The sequence below is a fragment of the Oncorhynchus mykiss genome, chromosome 16 (assembly GCF_013265735.2).
Source record: "Oncorhynchus mykiss isolate Arlee chromosome 16, USDA_OmykA_1.1, whole genome shotgun sequence".
Taxonomy (NCBI): domain Eukaryota; kingdom Metazoa; phylum Chordata; class Actinopteri; order Salmoniformes; family Salmonidae; genus Oncorhynchus; species Oncorhynchus mykiss.
In genome coordinates, this window is record NC_048580.1 from 13,781,131 (window position 1) to 13,806,077 (window position 24,947).

The window sequence follows — 24,947 nt, forward strand, 5'->3', positions numbered from 1 at the left end:
CTGGACAGCACCTCCTACTGGAGAGTTGATCTATCTACAGCTATCCCTTTGGTCTCCCATCCAGGGTTTTAACCAAGCCCTGCTTTGATATTAGTCATTGACTACTACCAATTTGCTATTGTGAGAATGATTATTGAGGCATCTCTTAATAACTAAATAGACTCACTGTTGCTATCGAAGTCATTCCAAAGGGTAGGTTAAACAGACCAAATGAAATGGGACCATACTTATAATATATCATCAATGAGACTATTTAGGCCTATATACTGTAGCATCATTTTGTGAAGTCATCAATATCTATTGTTTCTATTCAACCCAGGGTTCAACAAAAAATATACAAAACATATAGGCCTATGGTTTCAAGGTTTGGTTGATTTCAAATGTAATCATCAAGTTAATAATTCATATGTTGAATTCACGTCTCCATCTCAACCAAAAACCTAAGTTGATTTGATTTAGTCCTATTTAGTCCTAACCAAACACAATTCAATATTACTTTTGTAATACAATAAATAGCCTAAAGTTAAGGCTATCTTACAAACTAACGTAACAGTATTTATTCAACCTTTAAATGAGTAACATATCCATGGCCACATTTTGAGGTTACCTTAACTATAAATGTCTTCTTATGTCATCATAGAACGCTTGCATATTCCAGATGACCTGCAAAGGTCGCACACTTGCACTGTGTACTTTTAATGTAATCTCACTGCAATCCAGGCCATTTGGTTGGTTGTTCTATTATATGAAACACTGTAACAACTCATTGAGTTTTAGTATAAATACAAAATATCTGACATTTAATTCCGATTAGGACTTTCTTGTTCGTTTAAAAGGTTGAAAGCGCAGTGCTAACACATTTATATGACAACTAAACCAAAAATCAGACATTGTTTGGAATTTGGTTGTGCTTTTAGATTCTTGAAAGCATAGTGATAACACATTGGGAATACAACAAACTCCTGGCTGTTGTTGAGTCGTGAATAAAGGCGGAAATCTCATTGATCAACTTCTCAACCTAATATTACCAACATTTCCGCGTTGAATTGAAGTTGTGTGCCCAGTGGGTTGTGTTAATCATATTATAGACAACATTTTACTGGACTACAGAAGTTGTTAATTGAAGGCTGCGTCCTAGTTTGTGTCCAATCAGAATGTATCTGTCGTGGAATGAAAATAAAGCAGCAATGCGTAAACAAGCGCTGGATCCTCCTCCGCCGCTCTCTCCTATCATCTAGCCTATATTCTGAAACCAGTTCCGTATTCAGCGCTACTTTAATGTAACGTCGGTGCGCACACCATACAGCGTGTAGGTTGTATAATTATCGGATAAGATCACACCATCTCGACCATGGAGCCTTGAACTGGAAGGTAAGCAATGCGTTTACTACTCGATACTCAGAAGCCGAGCAAGCGATGCTTGTTCGTATCCTTTTCCGGTAGGTGCTGTGATAGTAAAGTTTGGGTGGGTTGGGAATGCGATCATGTGTCATATGGGCTATCAAGTTATGGACATGTGCTTTTTGATCTTAGTCAAGTGTGTGCCGTGGCGTTAGTTTATTTTATATCTTAGTGATCGACGTAACGGTGTACGGTCCCAACAATTTGCCTACACGACTTAAATGGCAGCAACTTAAATCTTAAATCAGTTTTTCAGGGTATGTAGCCTACTATGTCAAACTCACCATCCATAATGTTGTTCGCGCAATATCGTGGGTGACGCAAAGAATGACGCGTATGATTTCCTGGTGATGATGAGGGACATAAGACACAATTGTGTCACTATAAAGGGGACCATCCTCGATGTATTTCCTTGCTGCGTGTTGACGATTTTTTTGCTATCAAATCTGTGACAATTCTATCATATGACATTTCCTCTCAGAATATTCTAGTCATAGCCTACCCAAGCTAGTCAATGCCTGAACTCTAAACTGTAATTGTAAACAACGTTGGGATCATGCAACTAAGCATAATGATCCTGCAGCGTAAATATCTTGCAAGTCCAATGGGTACATATTGTTCTCGATACATTGTGTCATTCCGCTTGAATAGGCTAACCAAAGTAGTCTCCAAACGTTGGATTCCAAAATACTATTTCCATTATATTACTGTTACTATTAAGGGATTAAACACTTACATCATAGCAATCTTTGGAAGGAACTGAAGTTGCTTTCGATGCTAAGAAAGCATCGAGGGGGCGGGGCATAAAGGTGAAACGCACGTATGCACCTGTATGCATTTGTTTTGGTCAAATATGTAGAAGATTAAGTGATGTCTTGGTACATGTTTATTCAATTTCATTAAACTAATGCAACTTTGCAATCAAGTTGATATATTTCTGACATAACCATGTCATGCGTGTAGCATGGGATATACCCAAATAACACTGCTTTCTACTTTATTTCACAGACACCCACAGCACCACAGAGATGAAAATGCAGCACACTTGATATCTCCCTGGAGGGGAAACCTGAATTAAGATGAAGCGACTGAAGGGGAAAACCCAACAGTGTGGAGCATTGCAGAAAGTCCTGTGAACACTGACCTCCAGCCCCCATCCTCCCATCATTCCTTTCCTCCAAATACACAACACTCCCATTCATCACCACTCCTGCTCTGGTCCAAGATGACCTCACCGAGAAAGCACCTGGTCAAGGATTTCAACCACTTTATCACATGCTACGTGTGCAAAGGATACCTGATCAAGCCCACCACGGTGACAGAGTGCCTGCACACCTGTAAGACCACCCCCCCCCCCCTTCTCTCTTTCGCTCTCTCAGGTGCCACAATCATCATGGCGTCATGTAATGTAGGCTATACCAGAAAAACACAATTTCACTATTGCATAGGTTACGGTATATCCAGGCATATTTGTGTATTCTATTAGATATACATTACACCGAACATCCCCTACTAGAAATTCTTGTTTATTTTGGTCTAGTACGGACATTTAATAAAATGTCAAATGGCATCTATGGCACCACTAAAAAGTGGCTGGGATTTAGAGCTCGCAGAATCAGTTGGCTGTGTTATTTGTTGTTTTATACAATGGCCTTGCACAGTCACAGTGCTATGAATGTCAAGAGCGCGCTCTGTCCATCTCCTCTGTGTCATCCTGCATGATTTACATATCATATTACATGGTCTCCTTCTCCATTTCTGCCCTCTCCATCTGAACTGAATGTTTTATTGGAAGAGAACGGCAGATGCAAAAGCTCACTTCCAGGAATGACACATCTCAAGTGATCAGTGGGTTCAGTCACCATGACAACAAATATCCTCCACACAGGATGAGCAGTTTGGGTCCAGTTTGTTTGAAGCCAAAGTCACTTCTTTACTGTCATAGAAGTCAGATTGAACCCTAGCCCTAATGAAAAATATCAGCAGCTGCTTAGTACAGCATGGTTTGGCTGTTTTATGATTGCTTTCCCTGTGTATGTCAGTATATTTCAGAGATCCCCAGCAAAACATGTCTTTGATATTCGTCTACGCTATTTCATTGTAACCTCCAGAGTGGCGCAGTGGTCTAAGGCACTGAACCCCAGTGCTAGAGGCGTCACTACATAGCCAGAATCGATTCCAGGCTGTATCACAACCGGACGTGATTGGGAGTCCCATAGGGCGGCACACAATTGGCCCAGTGTCATCCGGGTTAGGGTTTGGCCGGTGCAGGCTGTCATTGTAAATAAGAATTTGTTCTTAACTGACTTGCCTAGTTAAAAAAAATAAAGGTTCAATTTTAAATAAATAAAAAAATACAGTAGTCAGAATGCAATTAAACAGCTTTACATTAGTTTAGTTTATATGGGACAAGTATAACCACTTTGACACATTTCATGGGGAATGCAATGCATTCCACTATAGTGTTTGTAGCTCACATACATTTTCAACACTCGTCCCTAAATGGACTTTAATGGAAACAAAGGTGTGTGCGGCGGTGTGCTGGCTATTGAAAGAACATGTGACATGTTGTTCTGACATACTATTGGTTGATTAAGACAGCAGATGGATGTATGTGAGGATTGTTTATTTGTTGTTGTTGACTTTATTAGGATGCCCATTAGCTGACGCCAATGGCGACAGTTTCTCCCATTCATCTCTGCAGATCCTCTCAAGCTCTGTCAGGGTGGATGGCGAGCATCGCTGCACAGCTATTTTCTGTTCTCTCCAGAGATGTTCGATCGGGTTCAAGTCCTGGCTCTGGCTGGGCCACTCAAGGACATTCAGAGACTTGTCCTGAAGCCACATCTGCGTTGTCTTTGCTGTGTGCTTAGGGTTGTTGTCCTGTTGGAAGGTGAACCTTCGCCCCAGTCTGAGTTCCTGAGCACTCTGGAGCAGGTTTTCATCAAGGATCTCTCTGTACTTTTCTCCATTCATCTTTACCTCGCTGCTGACTAGTCTCCCAGTCCCTGCCGCTGAAAAACATCCCCCACAGCATGATGCTGCTACCACCACCATGCTTCACCGTAGGGAAGGTTTCCTGGCATTCAGGCCAGAGAGTTCAATCTTGGTTTCATCAAACCAGAGAATCTTGTTTCTCATGGTCTGAAAGTCTTTAGGTGACTTTAGGCAAACTCCAAGCAGGCTGTTATGTACCTTTTTACTGAGGAGTGGCTTCCGTCTGGCCTGATTGGTGGAGTGCTGCAGAGATCATTGTCCTTCTGGAAGGTTCTCTCATCCCCACAGACAAGCTCTAGACCTCTATCGGAGTGACCATCGGGTTCTTGGTCACCTCCCTGACCAAGGCCCTTCTCCCCTGATTGCTCAGTTTGGCCAGGCGGCCAGCTCTATGTTCTTGTCATATTGTGAACCAGCGACCCCTGTGGCGGGCCGGGTGCAATGCACGCTGACACGGTCGCCAGGTGTATGGGGTTTCCTCCGACACAGGCTGGCTTCTGGATTAAGCTCTCGACAAGACTAACTACCAATTTGGATATCATGAAATTTGGGAGAAAAGGGGTAAAAATAATAAGACTGTAATGTAACTAAATGTGGAAAAAAGTAAATGGCTCTAAATAGTCACTGTACGTACATTTAAAAACATTAACATGTAACGTGTGTGTGTGTGCGCATCTATCAGTTACACATACATGTCAGTATATACACACAACAAGTAGGTCACATGGGGGAGTGTCGCCGTAACGTGTTGCTTTATCTGTTTTTTGAGATGGAACGTAATCATGGCTCTGTATAATACTATACGTTGATCTAGGCTATAGGCCAGTGCATAGTGAATAAGCATATACTGTTTACATGGAAATTGCTAGAGTGCAGACTGACCTATATTTCTGCTCTTGTGACAGATCTTGCTGATCTGATTTTTTTCGAATTTATTTTTTCTGATGTTTGGTGACGTCACATCATAGGATATAGGCCTAATCCTCCGCTCAGTATTGCATGGAATCGGATTAGGTGTTCTTCAAAGAAAGATAAAGCTATACATTATAGTGTGTGTGTTGTGGTATTGACCGCTGTTGCTGTGTGTTTGTGTGTTCTGTCGTATTGGCTACAGTGTGATGGATGCATCTAGAACCGGCCAGGCTATGCCCACTACTTCCTTATCTCCCTGCTAGTCAACAGTTTCTCAACAGTTTCTCAACAGATACTCTGATGCGTATCAAGTTCAAACTTTAGAAATTAGATTTTATAATGCTATTCCTTCTGGTTTTCAACACATAATCCTTTTATTGTGAATGTTATCTGAGAGAAATGGATGTGAAAAGAGAAACTGCAGTCATCTTGGCATTTCTTTGCCACCTGAATGGTGTGATAAAAATCCATATTTACTTTAGGTCTGTATTTGGAGAAAATCAACCATTCTTTGTCTCTCTCTCCTTTCATCTGTCAACAGTTTGTAAAAGTTGTATTGTCCAACACTTTGAAGACAGCAACGACTGCCCCAAATGTGGCATCCAAGTCCATGAAACCAACCCTCGGGAGATGTTAAGGTAATACACCCAATTTTACATCTAACAGAATCTCATCTGCATTTATATTTTCCCTATTGAGAATCACAGGATGATAATGAATGCTACTGAATAGATTACCATCAGTAAAGTAAAAACATGCTGGCCTTTGCACTACTGAACTGGCGCCGGAATTTGGCAGATCTGAGTTTACACCCTTTAGTTGTCCACCCGACTAGTGAGATGGTAAGACTGGTGTGGGCTGGGCTGGGGGACGATGGAGTGAGATCCAGGCAACAGCTGGACACCATTCTGGAGCCAAGGTTACAGCTGAAGACCTCACCCAGTGCCCAGCCCACAGATGCAATGTCTGGGAATAAGTGTGTGTGTACTTGTATTCTTCCTTTACGTCTCATTCTATCACCAGGTTGGACAACACTTTAGAGGAAATCATTTTCAAACTCGTTCCTGGGCTGAGAGAAAGTGAGTGATGTCATTTTAGTATCCACCAACATCAGATATAAATCTTGCATTTGATCGTAGGCCAAGCTGTTTTCTACTTGACCTGAATGATATAACCCCTACCCTGTGTATTCATATATTCTCTTTTTGTTTATTGACTAGAAGAACAACAGCAGGAGATCGAGTTCTGGAGGAGTCGAAAGTGGAAGGAGAATGGAGAAGGTAAATGATCTGTGTTAGTGTATCCATGAAGACCAAGACCCTCCTCAGGAGGGACCAGAATGAACCCACTCGGGTGGGCAGAGGTGGGCTGTGATTGGTTATTGAGGCGATGGGTAAGGAGGCTCTATGTGGGGAGAGATCAGTGAGCAGACAAAGACAGAGAGGAGTTGTGACTCAGGTTGCATTGTTGCAGTGACTGTAGGTGGCTGTGAGGCTGAGAGAGGGGGAGGAGGAAGGGGGATGTTTTAACAGCACTCTCTACAAGGCATTGATGAGATCCCCCTGTTTATGATGTACAAATCACATGGAAACAACAGAATGACTAAAAAGATGGATGGATTCGGTCCACCAGACACAAATGCCATCCCCATGGCAATATGACGATCGACAGTTTGTCTCAAAGGCCTTTTATGATATTGCATTTCTAGGTGAAAAGCAAAAGACATCGGTATCAATCAAAACCGCCCTATTGTGAATGGTCTTTTCACAGTTTTATATGAATTCAAGGAAAACAAGCTCAACTTGTATATTCTCTTGCTCACACGTAACATACTTATCCATTTATTTTGTCATAGAAGACGGCCCCCGATCGAAGAGATCCAGGCTGGATGACGAGGATGATGGTGGTGGGGATGGAGACTACCACAGGAGTGACCCACAGATAGCCATCTGTCTTGACTGTCTACGCAACAGCAGCCTGGTGGGAGAGAACGTTGTTAAGGTAAGTCATGGTGGAGAGGTATCGCTTCCCTGCTGCTCTGTTCTTTTTTTCTTCTGTTCCCTCTTCCCTGTCTCCCTAACATTATTCCTCCCACTTTTTTTAGGTTGATGTCCTTTTAACTATGTCCTTCTAACTGTCTAACATCTCAGAATGTGAGTTGAATATAATATCGATAGACAATGATGCTGTGCCCTTACAACAACAAAGAAAGCACATGTTAAATGTGTAGTTTAACATGTGAAATAGCTGTTTTTCACATTGAGCTTAAATTTCTCACGTGAAACCGTATTTACTGTATTCAATTTAGATTTCACATGTTAACGCCACCTTTTTCACGTGTGAGGAGAATAACATGTTTTCACCTCATAAGAAAATTGGATATGCAGTTTTACATCTGAAAAACATTCACATGAAAATCACATTTGCAGTTTCACATGTAAAATGCTGGTGAAAAACTCACTTTCACATGTGGGGTTGAAATAATGTTATTCTCCTTACAAACTCCATGTCGCTCACAACAAAAGGAATTAACAAAGCAAATCACTGACAACCAAAACAAAAAACGGATACAGTTGGGTTTTAGTAGGGGTTCTCAAAGAATCTCACAGGGGTTGTCCACTGAATGTTGACTAGCAACGTTGACTATGCCCACTAAATTTGTCCAAGAAAAGGCTAACCAAAATAAAAACCCACACCAAGTTATAATATGGAGCTAAAGGCAAGTTAAGCAAACCAAAGGGGAGAACACATGATAAAAGGCTTTGTTTTTATCACACTCAAAGAGGAAGTGCTATTCCGCGTTCAAGCACTTCCAACATCACTCATTCCCACTCTCTCAAGGACCACCGGAGCACTGGCCCAGCCACTCTTAAATACCACCTGGGCTAGCACCTTCTGACTAACGAGATGGGCAAACCAGCACTGGTGTTAACACGTACTTACTAATGAGGTGATACCGATCGGTGCACCCCACCTACTAACGTGCTACCTTGAAATATGAAAGGAAAACCCTGGAACAGGTGACCACATCTAAACAGCCCAAATGCGGGACAAGGGAATGATTTTGCAAGACATTGACAGAACAGTGGACAGAATAAATGTTTTGTAGGCAGGTTAATGGATCACGTTGAAACGGAGACATAGTTCTGCTGTATGAAGGTCACTGCTTGCTAAAGGGGCAATCCTTAGTTGCCACATACATTTTTGGACTTCTAAGTTAATGATACGAACCCATTTGATTCTTAAATATAAAATGTATAAATGCCTCATGAGCTTAGTTCAACTGTCGTACCCACCAGAACCCAAAATATACACTTGTTTTACTCCATTGTTTGTAAACAAAGTAAATGTAAACAACTGCTGTATAGGCTAAAAACCTGGGGCCTGTTGCACAAAACTAGGATAAGGGATTAAGCCAGGATATCTTGGTGATCCTGGCTCAATTGATCCGTAATCCGGTTGCACTAAAGATGGATAGGGGGCAGGAGGATATGTTATGGTATAAATTACCATGGAGATTTATTCTGTGGAGCTAGCCTGCTCCAGACCAGGCTAAATTCCAGGATCTATTTAATCTCATCCCTAATGTCAGTCAGCAGTCACCACAAATGGAAACCAATAGTTATTTCACTGCTCACTATACATTGTTATCACATATAACTAGACCCACTGTTATTTAAACGTTTGTGATCATTAATTTCAATGATTTTGGATAAAAAAATGATTTTTAGATGATGTTGCTATCATTAGATAATTTACAGTTTCCCATAGACTATAAGGCTATATATAAAATGCTAGAATATTAGGGCCACAGAGGGGAAAAAAACACAAGTCATAATATTGTAACCAGTTGTTTTAAAGGAGGACAGTTGTTAAAATGACAGATGTGGGGCATTTCGTGAAATTGTACTTCAGTATGGTTTCATAAACAAAGACATGCTGATGTGCCAGAATATTAAGTATCACATTGTCATAAGTATCAAAACTGTAAAAACAATATGTAGCTTTTCTGCAGAAAGAACCAGCCTCATAAATTTATGACTTTATCCTTTTTCTTCAGTGTGGCCCTAGTACTCTGTCATATAAACAAATACACATTCCATATGAATATAAAAACACAATGTGTAACATTATGTTCCTTTATTGAATAAGGACAAAACAAAGCAGGTAAACCATCAGCTCCTTTCAAAACTGAAGTCACAGTGACTCTACAAGATGGAAAGCACAGAATCTAAGCATATTATACAAAATGATACATATACAGACCTTTGAATGTGTATAACACACCCTGCATGTCTGCACACTAAAATAAATGCAGGACAAATCCATACACATCAACTGAACAGACAAATGAATGGATGCAGTAGCCTCCCTGCAGCCTTGTATTACACACAGTATACCGCACAAACATCATAAGAGGCCAAATTCGTCAAAAAACGAACCCAAAAAAACCCAAATTCCTCTGCCACCGCAGGACATATTTAACCAAAATTGAAAGCACACATACTAACTAAAATAATTCAACACATATTGGTCCCTCAGCAGCCGACCACTGTCGTCATCAGGGAAGATTGCCGGATTGTCCCAGTCCATGGCTGGTGGCACTCTGGGGGCCCTCTCCTTCCTCAGGCAGGCCACATTGTGGAGGACAGCACAAGCCACAGTAATATCACATGCCCTAACAGGGCTGACCCTTAATTTGTGAAGGCAGTGAAAGCGTGCCTTCAGGAGGCCAAAGGTCATTTCAACTCTGGCCCTGGTCCTGGCATGGGCATGGTTGTAGGCCTGCTGTGCTTCCTGGGGGTCTGTGAAAGGTGTCAGGAGAAAAGGCTGGCAGCCATACCCCCTGTCTCCCAGCAACACACCAGAGAATTCACCTGTCAACACAAAATCTCATCATTACTACCTCATAAACACAGTGATATTCTTGACACAGCCATGATGGTTATAAATAGGGGTTGTGTGGCTTACCTTGTGATAGGCACTGATAGATTTCAGAGGCCCGAAAGATTCTGGAGTCATGGACTGAGCCAGGCCATTTTGCCACAACATTGCTGATCACACAGTCAGCATTGCAGACCATCTGAAATCATAAGATGAGGAATATTACACCAATCAATGCACATCACTGGCAATGCAGAGTGTTCGTCAATGGACAATATCAAAAAGTTATGTTCACCTGAACATTAATGCTGTGAAAGGATTTCCTATTCACAAAATCGGCCTCATGGGCACCTGAGGGGGCTTTTATCCTTATGTGTGTGCAGTCCACTGCACCAATGACATTGGGGAAACCTGTCACACAAAGTAATGAGTATCCTACTATGTGTTAACAGTTGTCCTGTAATTTGTAGATCCTCTTACCTGCAATCCTATAGAACTCCTCTTTGATGTCACAGAGTCTTCTGTGGCCAGGGAAGGAGATGAAGACATCTGCTAATGCTTTGATAGCCAGACACACACTCCTTATTGTGCGGCAAATTGTGGCCTTGTTCAGCTGTTCTGCATCCCCCACTGAGTACAGGAAGGCTCCACTAGCAAAAAAGCGCAAGGCCACACAAACCATTTGCTCCACACTCAGTGCATGGCTCCGTGCAGTGCGGTGCTTAATCCTGGGACCCAGTAGTCTGCATAGATACCTGATGCCATCTGCAGAAAACCTGTATCTTTCATATAGATGGTCATCAGGGAAGGCCAGTGGGTCCAACCGGTCCCTGAAGACCCTTTCTCACCTGAAGGCTCTCCTCAGCACAAGTGCTTCTTCATCCACCACATCTCGCACGAATGGGCATGCCATTGTCAGAGCAGAAAGGAACACACAATTTTGGGCCTTCATATAGGCTAGTGGCCACACCTGGTGCTGGGGGGGGTGGGCAAAAGAGGGCGATGCGTTATAACGATGACTTGGTTGTACTGATTGCTGGGAAAATAAAAAAAACCTTAGAAAGATGCCACCGTCCTGTGTGCTCACAATAAGAGCTCATATGTCATGGCTCACTTGACTTTACGAGAATATACCTAATTTTTATTTTGAGCTGTGTCATCTTCTTGGAGCTGGGGGAGGAAAGAAAAATAATGATTAATACATTTGTGTTACAGTTAGCATACAGTGTACATTGAAGGCATATCTCACCTCCCTCTCAAGTTTTTTTATTTCAAGGTCCAGTTTCCTAATTGTCCTCTTTTTTATTTCGAACTCCAGTGCAAGATTTTCCATCTTTTTCTTCTTGTACTGAATGTCTATGTCTGCCAGTTCTATTTGGCACCGGAGGTGGTTGCCATACAACTTTCTGATAGCTTGTGAGCTCTGTGAACACAATACAATTAGCGCAGCTGGAATTTGGCAGGATGTGGTGTCCTTTTATTAATACGCACTATGTTGCCAGGCTGGTTTTCCCACTGTATAGCATCTGGGTCCTGTAAAAGAAATTAGATTTTTTGATTTTGATGAGGACTCCTCACCATTGTAGAGTAAATAGTACTTTCACAGTCTTAACATGATACCTCATGCCTTCTGGAATCCAGAGAGATGGTCTCCTCCTCATCATCGTCTCCATCATGTGCTGTTGCTGCTGCACTGGGGCCTTCACCCTATCACATTTAATCGGATTCATATTGAAGCTAGTAGACAAGACATGCCAGGCCTACAGTATGCCTTTGATGGAGTACTCACTGGATCAGCATCGTCTGGTGCTTGTGCTGGTGGCTCTAACAGGAACACAGTGCTGCCAGACACTGCAAGGCAATAGGTAAACCAAAGTCAGACAGTCCAAATTGATTCAATATGAATGTGGTTGTATCCCATGTAGAGATGGAAGGACATACCTTGAATGAAGCGGGTGGCATCTTGGGAGGAACCTATGCTCGTCTCTTTCCCCCCAGGGATCCCCTCTAAGACGGGCCTGCCTTTATTTAGCTCCAAGGCCATGTCCTCTGCTGGGGTAAGGTCAGGCTTTGGTGACCCACCACCCGTGCCTTGTCTGTGGGTATTCTTTTTCACTGCTAAAACAGTACAGACAATGTGTGAGCAGGCACCTTCTGGGTACAATATATGCTTGTGCTTTGTTAAATATTAGTCAGGGACCATACCATTCTGCAGAATGTTCTTGTATTTGATTTTGACCTGCTGCCATGTCCGTTTTGGCCCGTTCATGTTTAATCTACACACACACACACACACACACACACACACACACACACACACACACTTAATGGAGTCACACTGCAAAAAATTACTTGGTATTTTTGTCTTGTTTTCAGTAAAAATATCAAAAATTTTATCATAGCTTTATACAGTGTGATGGAGTTACTTTACACAATTTCACTCATATCTGCAGTGCATTTCAATAAAAAAAATTAACCGTTTCATAATTACAGTACAACTGCATTTTTGGAGATGTGAATTAAATATTTGAATTGTAATTGTGATGTTTCAGCGGAGCGGTGAGTGTGTAATTGTGCACTACTTACGCATTCAGGCGGTCTGCAATACTTTGCCACGCTTTTTCTCTTTGCTTTATCACTGTGGCGGTGTTGCCTTTCTTCTTAATTATATCTTTTACCTCCTCGTATGCCTCCATGAGGATTTGTGCTTCCGACGGGGAAAAGTACGCGGCTCTAGTTGCCATGGTAAATCAGTTAATCTGTGATCTGTGGCGGGGTCTATTTGAGTGAGCCGTGAGCGCGCACCTATCCAGGATTGGTTTCACCTGGCTTAATGAATCCGTGTCTGCTCATCCTGGCTTGGTCTTTGTGCAACCAATTAAGCCTGGACGCACATGTTTTGGCTTCATTGAGCTCAGCTGAGTCATTTATCCCGGATGTCTTAATTCTACTTTTGTGCAACAGGCCCCTGGTTATAACTATAATGTTGATATCACGGATGGTCAGTCCTTGCATCCATAGCGCAGTCAATGGATTTGAGTGGTCTCATTTCTCCAGCCCCATCCCTCAGGTTTTTACTGAAACTGTGGCAGGGGGTAATAGTGTTATTATATGGTGCAATCCTCTAGTGAGTGAGTTACTTTTGTGCCAATAAGATCAAGGAAAAGTACTGAAGTCCAGAACAAAAATTCTTAGGATTTCAAACAAAAAATAATGACATCTAAAGAAAAACAGGAACCCAAAGTTGACAGCAAAACTAAATATTGCAAGGAAATCATTTTGAAATGCAAGAACAAAATTAATTGTAAATTGATGCAAAAAAATGTTTTTCAGTGATAAAAAAATTAAATAACTGACAATGTGATTTAAATAAAATGTCTCCCTTTTCCCAGAAATGTTCCCTATCTTTGGTTATGTTACCCTGGCCTTTGCTTTCGCTGTCTTTTTTTCCAGTTGCAAGTTTTGGCACATTCATTCCAGCAACATAGCAATATATATATATATATATATAATTCTGATTTGTTCACGTGTCTGAAAACCACATGTTTCTTTCACGTGATTTTTTTTTTGTGTGGTTATCCTTTATTTCCTGGGCTGTCATTGAAAGCTGGTAGGCAAATATGTGGTTTGGAGAGGAGGGGGGAGAGAGCAGGCAGGATCATAATGGTTTCATATTGAGGTATAATATAGAATGATTCTCTGTGCCAAAGGGATGCTATTAGTATTAAATGCACTAACTGAACTTAATTATGCATTCATAAATATAAAAAATAAATTAACCAGAAAATGGCTCTTTGAAACGTATGGCTTTGCATGCTCTTCACATAATTCTGAATAAATGTGCCTGAATCATTGAATTCATCTTCTGAACCTCCACTCTAGGGTTTAATGAAGAAATTTATACGGTGCTCGACTCGAGTGACAGTCGGAACAATCAAGAAGTTTCTCAGCTTGAAGTTAAAGCTTCCAAGTTCTTATGAGGTAACAAACGAAGCTTTTGTACGTGCTCTATTCCCTTTTGTATGTATCTACTGTATGACCGATATTAAGCTCATGCTATTGAATATTCGTTTTGTGTGGGCCTCACATAAAGCAGTCTCCAGCAGCCTCTCCTGTGTCTTTAGTGTTGAGGGGGAAAGGGCTGGCCTTGTTCGCAGGCAAGCTGTACGTACTCTCGCTAAACTCTTAGAAAAAGACCTGCGCTCTTTGGGAAAGACCTGCGCTCTTTGGGAAAGACCTGCGCTCTTTGGGAAAGACCTGCGCTCTTTGGGAAAGACCTGCACTCTAAAACCTAAAAGGCTTATTTGGCTGTCCCATAGGATAACCTTTTGAAGAACCCTTTTTGGATCCAGGTAGAACATTTTTGGAACCAGGTAGAACATTTTTGGATTCAGGTAGAACATTTTTGGATCCAGGTAGAACTCTGGAGTTCCATGTAGAACCTTTTCCAAAAAGGGTTCTACATGGAACCAAAAAGGGTTCTCCTATGGGGAAAACCCCTTTTGGAACCCTTTTGTTTTCTAAGAGTGTGGGTTCCAGAGCACTAAGATTGCATAGATGCCATACACACAGTAACACTTTCACTAACTATTTAGAAGTAGTGACTGTACCATTGCTACATTTGCCTTCTAACATTTATAAACATTTGTAGGCATTTAAAAGCATTCATACACATTTCTAATGGATAAATAATGAAAGCTATTATAAAATGTTACCCAGCTTTCTCTATGTACAATGTCTGTCACATTCTCTCCATTGAGATATTTGAGTCCTTGTTCTTTTGTTTGAACAGTATGAGAAAGGGAGATATGTATAACTCTAGTCCTCTTCTCTAGCAGCCTGTGCTGACTGTCATCCCATAGTAGTCTAATTCTTAGTCACCAGCCTCCGTGTCCCCTTGCAGCTAGACGTCCTATGCAACGGGGAGATCATGGGAAAAGACCACACCATGGAGTTCATCTACATGACGCGGTGGAGACTTCGCGGTGAAACCGTAAGTAAGCCCCCAATGATATCAATGCCCCCGCCTCCATTTCCCTCGTTTCTAAAGATGCTAAACCCCATACCGTTCTCGCCAGGGGATAAGCTGTGGCCGCTGAATGACGGTGCTGTAGTCATACTAGTCTCCATGAGAGTCGGTGCTTGGCTTTAAGCCGATTAGCTGGTTAGCCGTCTAAAATGCCACAATCGCTCAACTGTGTGAACTGATACATCAAGCAGGAAATAGTAGTGGCATGGTTAGCAGAGCTTATTACAGGCAAGCAGTAAGATGTGTCTGGTACTATAGGTTCACATCAAAGCATGTTTGGATGCCTCTTCCGTGAAATAAAGAAGGCTGCAGAGTGGAATGGTGAATTAAGTTGTTGTTTCACAGTGCGTCGAAATGGTACTATACACTATTGGAGACATTTGCAAGGCTAGTAAGGTATTGCTAGGTCATGGTAAAATGCAGTTGAAAAAATGCAGTCAACCATGCTTAAACTTAACCAAGCGCCCCCAAGTCTTCTGCAATGTGTGCTAGGCTAACTAACTAACACACTTCAGCTTGACCTCATAAGCACTTCTGCTAGCCGGGTGCCTTGGCTGCTCATTCCATTGCTCATGATTGTCACTTTTAGATAGGCAGGTCTGGGCTCCGGCAGCACAGGGTTAGGTCATGAATCGCTCTATTCGTCCAAGAAGACAGGTGAGGAAAGCAGTGAAGGCCCCTGACAGCTGCCCCAGCAGGGTGCCTGTTCCTGGGCTCATCGCCTGACACTCTACCCTTCCACAGCCAGTTTATCACCACTGGCTCAATAGAGGGGTCTTTTAATAGTGCTGAGCGATTAGTGCTTTTTGAGGTCGGTTCGGTTTCAGTTCAATTCTAAAAAAATATTCACCGATTTTCGGATTCTATCATTTTAAACAAGAAATGCACTATGCATTATGTGGGTTGAATGCTCTAACTACACAAAATAAAACTATTAATAAAAGTTCCATGATGGTAGTAATTATTAGCCATAATTTATTCACATTACTTCAATTAAATATTTTAGTTGTGCATTTTACATTGGTTTTATTTGATGACATTATTTCATTCCAATTGATCATCTCTATAGAGCTGCTGCCTATGCTGTCTGACAAAATCAATATTTTAGTAGTAAATAAGGCATACTTTTATGACTGCTGAATACCTACTATCAATCACCAAGATCATGTATTTTCAGGTAGAGATACTTCCCGAAACAACTGCTCTCTATCCTCTCCATCGCACATTCTTCTTCCGCCTCTTCTCTCTCCCGCTCTGTCTGCCATACACAGACCGGACAAGTAGGCACGCAATGGATCATGGTCATTGTAGTTAATTACCATGTTTTCTGCCCAAAACTATGTAGAATATTGGCCTGTTGGAAACTACAACTCCCTACAACATTGCACAGTTTGGGCTTGATCTGATTTCTCTCTAGAGAAACTGTGCATTGAGCTCACATGAAAAAGTAGAACGAAGTGAAATTAAAATAAATGAACCGTCAAAGTGGGACAATCTGTTTAAAAAAAAATAGCAACATTTTGGTTAATCATTCAGCACTAAGCCCTGGTTTAGTTACAACATACAACACCCCTAAGGCCAAGTAAACTGTACAGTTTTAATCATTCAATTTATTTCCCTGTTTTGAATGATACTCTGCTAATTTAGGCTTGTGTTAAAGACAGGTTCTGGCAAGCTTAAAATACCCTCGTCTTCACTCCTCAGTCCTTACGCAGAATGTTCTGATTCCAAGAACAGAATCCAAGGAAGGCAGCAGTAAAGTCCTCTAGCTTATAAGAACAATATTTAATGTAGTGATCAACGTTGACCCCCCCCCCCCCAAAAAAAATCAGATGACAGTATTACTGACCTCACATGACCAAATTTGGCATCTGGGGCAGATTGTCCCACTGTGCAGGATAGGTGATAGTTCTGTGCCTAGAATGAATCCCTGTCCTCCGCTGGACCAAATGACCAGAAAGTGGGTCAGTGTGGGCCGTCTAATTTCCCTTCTCTTAGTGATTGTACGTAGGTGTCTCCTGCCTACCGCTGCTGCATGTCTACCGGCCTGTCTAAAAATAGACCGGCTTGATATGATGTGTCTGTGGACTGTCTTTCTCTTTCACCTGTTTTGGCATCAGACTTTTCTCTCCTTATCACGCTCCCTCTGCTCTGCTCTCATACCTTTCCTTCCACTGCAGCATATCCTGGCTACGAAGCTACAATCCATATAGATGAAGCAGCACGTCAGATTGTGTTGTTTTTGTGTTCTAGGTAGAAAGGCCCCCTGCAAGCCTACTGTTCATATGCTATTCTTACAATGCAGTGGTGTAAAGTACTTACAGTGCCTTGCGAAAGTATTTGGCCCCCTTGAACTTTGCGACCTTTTGCCACATTTCAGGCTTCAAACATAAAGATATAAAACTGTATTTTTTTTGTGAAGAATCAACAACAAGTGGGACACAATCATGAAGTGGAACGACATTTATTGGATATTTCAAACTTTTTTAACAAATCAAAAACTGAAAAATTGGGTGTGCAAACTTATTCAGCCCCTTTACTTTCAGTGCAGCAAACTCTCTCCAAAAGTTCAGTGAGGATCTCTGAATGATCCAATGTTGACCTAAATGACTAATGATGATAAATACAATCCACCTGTGTGTAATCAAGTCTCCGTATAAATGCACCTGCACTGTGATAGTCTCAGAGGTCCGTCAAAAGCGCAGAGAGCATCATGAAGAACAAGGAACACACCAGGCAGGTCCGAGATACTGTTGTGAAGAAGTTTAAAGCCGGATTTGGATACAAAAAGATTTCCCAAGCTTTAAACATCCCAAGGAGCACTGTGCAAGCGATAATATTGAAATGGAAGGAGTATCAGACCACTGCAAATCTACCAAGACCTGGCCGTCCCTCTAAACTTTCAGCTCATACAAGGAGAAGACTGATCAGAGATGCAGCCAAGAGGCCCATGATCACTCTGGATGAACTGCAGAGATCTACAGCTGAGGTGGGAGACTCTGTCCATAGGACAACAATCAGTCGTATATTGCACAAATCTGGCCTTTATGGAAGAGTGGCAAGAAGAAAGCCATTTCTTAAAGATATCCATAAAAAGTGTAATTTTAAAGTTTGCCACAAGCCACCTGGGAGACACACCAAACATGTGGAAGAAGGTGCTCTGGTCAGATGAAACCAAAATTGAACTTTTTGGCAACAATGCAAAATGTTCTGTTTGGTGTAAAAGCAACACAGCTCATCCCCCTGACCACACCATCCCCACTGTCAAACATGGTGGTGGCAGCATCATGGTTTGGGCCTGCTTTTCTTTAGCAGGGACAGTGAAGATGGATGGAGCCAAATACAGGACCATTCTGGAAGAACCTGATGGAGTCTGTAAAAGACCTGAGACTGGGACGGAGATTTGTCTTCCAACAAGACAATGATCCAAAACATAAAGCAAAATCTACAATGGAATGGTTCAAAAATAAACATATCCAGGTGTTAGAATGGCCAAGTCAAAGTCCAGACCTGAATCCAATTGAGAATCTGTGGAAAGAACTGAAAACTGCTGTTCACAAATGCTCTCCATCCAACCTCACTGAGCTCGAGCTGTTTTGCAAGGAGGAATGGGAAAAAATGTCAGTCTCTCGATGTGCAAAACTGATAGAGACATACCCCAAGCGACTTACAGCTGTACTCGCAGCAAAAGGTGGCGCTACAAAGTATTAACTTAAGGGGGCTGAATAATTTTGCACGCCCAATTTTTCAGTTTTTGATTTGTTAAAAAAGTTTGAAATATCCAATAAATGTCGTTCCACTTCATGATTGTGTCCCACTTGTTGTTGATTCTTCACAAAAAAATACAGTTTTATATCTTTGTTTGAAGCCTGAAATGTGGCAAAAGGTCGCAAAGTTCAAGGGGGCCAAATACTTTCGCAAGGCACTGTAAGTAAAAATACTTTAAAGTACTACTTAAGTCGTTTTTTGGGGTATCTGTACTTTACTATTTATATTTGAGAAATTTTACTTCACTACATTCCTAAAGACATTAATGTACTTTACTCCATACATTTTCCCTGATACCCAGAAGTACTTGTTACATTTTGAATGCCTGGTTGGACAAGAAAATTGTCCAATTCACGCTCTTAAAGGGAAATCTCTGGTCATCCCTACTGCATCATATCTGGCGGACTGACTAAACACAATGCTTCATTTGTAAAAAAAAAAATGTTTTTACTCAAGTATGACAATTGGGTACTTTTCCCACCGCTGTTACAATGTTAGAAGGTCTACGTTACTTACTCTCTGATTGTCTCCATTGTAGTGGATTCTGTCCAAGGGTGACCAATGTCATCTCTCTCTTCCAGGCCTACCCAATGGTACTAGAATATCGGCCACGGATAGACTTTGGTTGACGGAGAGAGACGTGGGACTACTCCTGCACTAACAGCCCATTGACAGACTACACAATGAATGGATGTGCCTGGCACAAGAGACAAGGACCACGTCTTCCTATCATCTGCATGCAGTAGTCCGTTATTGCCTCTAATCTCATTCTGTTCTTGTATGTTATCTTCCAGTTTCACAGATATCTTTCTAAAGCGCAAGAAGGGTTTAAGAACATGCATGCCTATCATGGTGTATTAATGCTTGGAAAAGTACCAAAATGTAATTGACTGAAGGGTGAAGACCTGTTGGTCCACATCACTCAAAAGTGTTCAGAATAATACTAAGTGAAATGACTAGTAATCCACTGTTACGCAACACAAGAAAGATATTCCAAGACAAAGTTGTACACTGGCAAACGGCCCATAATATTTCCCTCTATCTCCTATCTATGCTGGATTTAGTGTCTTACATGACCTCTCCCCTTACTTCTGTTTTTAATCATTAAAGGGGCAATCAGCAGTTGCAACGTCCATTTTTGGCCATATAAATTAACCATCTATACCCATTGATTCTTGAAGAATCAAACTTATAAATGCCTCACGAGCTTAGTTCAACTGTCGTACCCAATCTGAACCCAAAATATAAGCTTGTTTTACTCCAATGTAAATGTAAACAAACCGTATATATCCTCAAAACATGGTTAAAACTATAATTGTAATATCATGGAAGGTCAGTTCTTGCATCCATAGCTCTGTCTATAAATTTGAGAGTGGTTGCATTTCTCCAGCCCCATCCTTAGCTTTTACTGAAATATGGACACTGGGAATAGGCTTTGTTATTGTTACTGTCTACTAATGATTGCTGCTTTAACTATGGTAGTGCCTTTCCCCACATGTCTCTCTTTCAGTGGAGTGCAAAATCCAAACTGCTCTTCATTTCAAATTCCTTGTACTTTATTTATATTTTACCTTTTTATTTAACTAGGCAAGTCAGTTAAGAACAAATAGGAACAGTGGGTTAACTGCCTGTTCAGGGGCAGAACGACAGATTTGTACCTTGTCAGCTCGGGGGTTTGAACTTGCAACCTTCCGGTTACTAGTACAACGCTCTAACCACTTGGCTACTTTGCCGCCCCATTCAGCCTAGCGGAGTCAAAAGCACCATGTTATAACTTATATGGGTCATTCTACAGAAAATGTGCAAATCGGGGGCTGAATTTTTGTAAGAATTTGTATCCTATTTTTTTCCCCCAAACTTGTCTTCCAACATATGTCAGGTAGACATACTGTATATGCTACTTGCACACTTTGTATTGCATATTTGACCTGTTTTCCTTACCACCCTACTAAATATGTAACTATGGAAACCTAGTGAACACGTTGCGGTAAAGGGAGAACCGTGGCACAGTAGTGATCATTTTGATTAACGTACTACAGATTACATTTGCATAACAAAATAGTAAAAACATAAATATAATCTTGTTTGTTCTCTGTGAAATGTTGATTGATTGAATTACTTCCTGCATCTAATTTAATTGTGTTTTTAGTTGTTTAAATGATCACTTTACCTATCTTTATTTTGGCAAAAGACCAGGTGTTTCTGTGTCAAGTGTCAATCATAGAGATCTATGGAGCGAACACACTAGGTGGCTATAACCCTGAATTTATGTGGTTTTGAGTTCATGAGCCCTTTAATAAATTGTAATAAACTCAAGTAGGATGAATTTGAGTACAGTATAGTAGAGCACAGTACATTATAGTATAACACAATATAGTAGGATACAGTATAGCACATTAAAGGTGTCTATGTTTTGGCCAAATGTCAGTGTTTTGGCTCTTGGGGGGTTGGAGCCCCCCTCCTGGCTATGCATCTTAATACTTGACACTTTTTCCTGAAGTGTGCACTTGTCCACTACCCACATGGTGGTCCTCTCTTCCTCAGTTGGTAGAACATGACGCATAAAACCTTTACATGGAGATAGCACCAGTGAGGCTGTCACAGATACCATAATGGCACAGATACAAAGATGATAACTCTATATATCTTTATGGTGTCAATTATTTCGGTCGTAACCGTTTTGGTTTGGACAATTTTGACACATTTTGGACTTTAAAGAATCGCCATAGCTAACATATAGCTGGCTATCTTTCATTTGGGCAGATGTACATCGCAGAACCGTGCGTTACATATTAATTGATTACACTAGATGTTCGGCAGTGACACTGCTTAAAAATACATGAAGACTTACTTGCTCACTCGTTTTCTCTAAAATGTGTGCGGACAGACTACTCACCATGTGGTCATGCTGGAGAGGGGTGGGCTAAGACACTGCATTTCAATGCAAGAGGCATCACTGCAGTAGCTGGTTCGAATCCAGGCTGCATCACATCCGGCCGTAATTGGGAATCCCGTAGGGCGGTGCACAATTGGCCCAGCGTCGTCAGGGTTTGGCCGGTGTAGGCCATCATTGTAAATAATAACTTGTTCTTAACTGACTTGCCTAGTTAAATAAAGCTAAAAAAAAAATGAAATTACAAATGTAAAAATAATCCCATCACCTGGTGATATTTGTGGGGGTGTGGTTTAAGGCACATTCATTCTACAGTCTTTAAATGTGTGTGTTTCAGTAGTGCCATCAACAGGAGGGACAGCATTTATTTGAACAAGAAATGTTAAATTAAACAAAACTACTAATTAGATCAGTATCTTTCAATGTAATAATATAATAACTCGATGTTCTATTCAAATTGTAGCATAAAAAATGTGCTTTATTTTCAAAGATGGAGTTGAGGAGTCAGGGTTTGGGACAACACATCTCAATAGAAATAGCTGGTTAAACAATGACTGTACTAAATTGTTTTGCCTTGGATTGAATTAGAACATATCATGATGTAAATAAATGTCCTAGGTTTGGACACCTAACTGTTTAAAAAATATATTTTGGGGGATGGGACTTCAATTTGCACCACTTCTGTAGAATCGCCCATATACAAGGACAAGGAAGCTATGGCTGCCTACCATATCCCTATCTAAAAATGAGTTATATTCTTCCTTTCAATTCCATTTTGATGTTATTACCACATATAATGCAATATGAGTACTGTAAGACTAGATTTGCTGGAAGAAGGTTAGAAAAATCGGAGTATTGCCAACACTGTCTGAAATGTGTAGCTGTCTGTTTGTGCACTATGTAAAACGTATTGGGCATTATGGTTCACTTGTACATAGTGGAGATTTGTTTAGACTGTTTACTACTATACTGGAAGTCCTACTGGATGGCTTAACATTCATGTATTATCACTGCCCTATAAAAACTGTCCTGGCTGGCGTGAAAGGGTCCCGCCATAACCCTCACCATTTCTTTCTGATGGATCATTAGACAAACGTTTTAAAGGCTTTTTCCCCTTCACATACCATTTATCTTTTTCTCACTCTCCTCAACACCAAAGAATAAAAGCAGACATAGCAGTGGTTGTATTCTATCTGTTCAAGTTTGACAGAGATATTATAATCCTAACGTAGACTAATTTTTTTTGGGGGGGGGACAACTGAATGCATTAAACCGAGATGTACATAGACAAATGTTGAGGGTACTGAAGTCATCTTGGTAGGAAACAAAATGTGGAGTGCAATTTGCCAATGTATTGGGTCTTTGCATACAGTAGATCTCTGACAATAATATGTTTATGTTCATTTGCAGTTATGTGGGAGAACCACTCAATGGACAGATTGGACACATTTCTGGCAGCCCCTAAAAGTCTTTACAAATTTCCACAAGTAAAAGTTGTAGTTGAAGCCTACACACTTAGAAAATAGGGCTCCAAAAGGGTTCTTTGGCTGTTGCCATAGGAGAACCCTTTTTGGTTCCAGGTAGAACCCTCTGTGGAATGAGTTCATCATGGAACCCAAAAGGGTTCTACCTGGAACCAAAAGGATTCTACCTGGAATCAAAAAGGGTTCTTCAAAGGGTTCTCTTATGTGGACAGCCGAAGAACCCTTTTAGGTTCTCGATAGCACCTTTTTTTCTAAGAGTGTGCCTAGCATTCTTGTGTACTTTCCTGTTTCACACATGCTTTTTCCTGTTTGAAATGGTATCTCTTATTTTCCCTAAAAACCCACCTGTAGTGGTTTTAAAAGTCAGCAAAGTAAACGTTTAGACTGAATAATTCTTGAAATGTCCCTGTGCTGCAATGAACAATATGTATTTTTGTAACAAGAAGAACTTGTAGATATTTTCTTTAAAAATGAAATTGTATGTTGTATATTTAACAAACTTAAAATGCTGCTTAGAATAATCTATTCTATTTTTCAATGTCAATGTGCCTGATAAGCATTCCTAGAGAGATTAGAACTGTACATATGCAAGAGCTGCTCTATATGTGACATGATGACAAAAATACCAAAATACAGAACTCATTGAATTAACTTGGTGTCATTTCATCATTTTATTTGTATTTATTTTTTATTTAACATTTATTTAACTAGGCAAGTCAATTAAGAACAAATTCTTATTGACAATGGTGGCCTACCCCAGCCAAACCTGAATGATGCTGGGCCAATTGTGCGCTGCCCTATGGGACCCCCAATCACAGCCGGTTGTGAAACAGCCTGGAATCGAACCAGGGTCTGTAATGACACCTCTAGTACTGAGATGCAGTGCCTTAGACCGCTGCACCACTCATCATTGACAAGTTACTTATTATCTGTCCAAAAAAAATAATGTTTTGGAGTTTCAAAGATTTTGTTTCAAGACTTCTGTTCTTAAGAATAGGAATGGTCTGCATTTTGTGATTGTCATTGACTCCCTCTAAATCTCTTTCTTTCGTATAGAGGTATAGTTGATCTTTCTGATTCACTCCCGAATACAAGGACCCCAAACGGTGTCCCAGTTCCTTTCAGAGCTATCTTTAAACCTGACAAAGTGTGACCTAAACCCTCTGCCTCTCATGGACAAGCATGGTCTCCTCAGTGCTCTACCCTGTATGAGGAAGCCTTCAGACAGGCTCTCATACTTTCAACATGATTTCATCAGTGCTTTATCTGCCAAGGATAAGGTTTCTCCTATATTAAAACCAATCAACATCTTGAATACTTCTGCCTTGGCTTTTGGCAAGAGAAAACCCATTAAGAATGTGCTGAAGAAGTGCCAATGCTGTTTTAGAGTGGGGTATTTACTGTCCACAACCACAGCTGTCCAGGCCAGCTTTTTTATTTGCTTGAAGAACCCTGAACCTAAGCTTTAACCCCCAAACCTAACCCAAATTTTAACCCTGACACTAATTTGAACCTTATCCCTAAATCCTCTCCTTGCAGGGACTGACAAAATGTCCCTAGTTTGTGCATTTTTTTGTTA

At 41.0% G+C, this 24,947-nt stretch overlaps 1 protein-coding gene across 4 annotated transcripts; it reads left to right on the top strand.

Annotated features, from left to right (window-relative positions):
• The first annotated feature begins 1,139 nt into the window (after positions 1–1,139).
• Positions 1,140–24,015, top strand: LOC110491399 (polycomb group RING finger protein 5-B). Of its 4 annotated transcripts, none has more exons than XM_021564812.2 (9): positions 1,140–1,371; positions 2,410–2,738; positions 5,852–5,948; positions 6,334–6,389; positions 6,531–6,590; positions 7,169–7,311; positions 14,077–14,175; positions 15,098–15,187; positions 19,573–24,015. In XM_021564812.2, exons 2-9 carry the CDS (start codon positions 2,627–2,629, stop codon positions 19,618–19,620), a joined length of 705 nt encoding a protein of 234 aa, XP_021420487.1. In that variant the 5' UTR covers positions 1,140–1,371; positions 2,410–2,626; the 3' UTR covers positions 19,621–24,015. The 4 variants fall into 4 exon arrangements, with proteins under 4 accessions (XP_021420487.1, XP_021420488.1, XP_036802139.1 ...); XM_021564813.2 differs by having other exon boundaries at positions 6,534–6,590; positions 7,166–7,311; XM_036946244.1 differs by having other exon boundaries at positions 6,534–6,590.
• Positions 24,016–24,947: the final 932 nt, after the last annotated feature.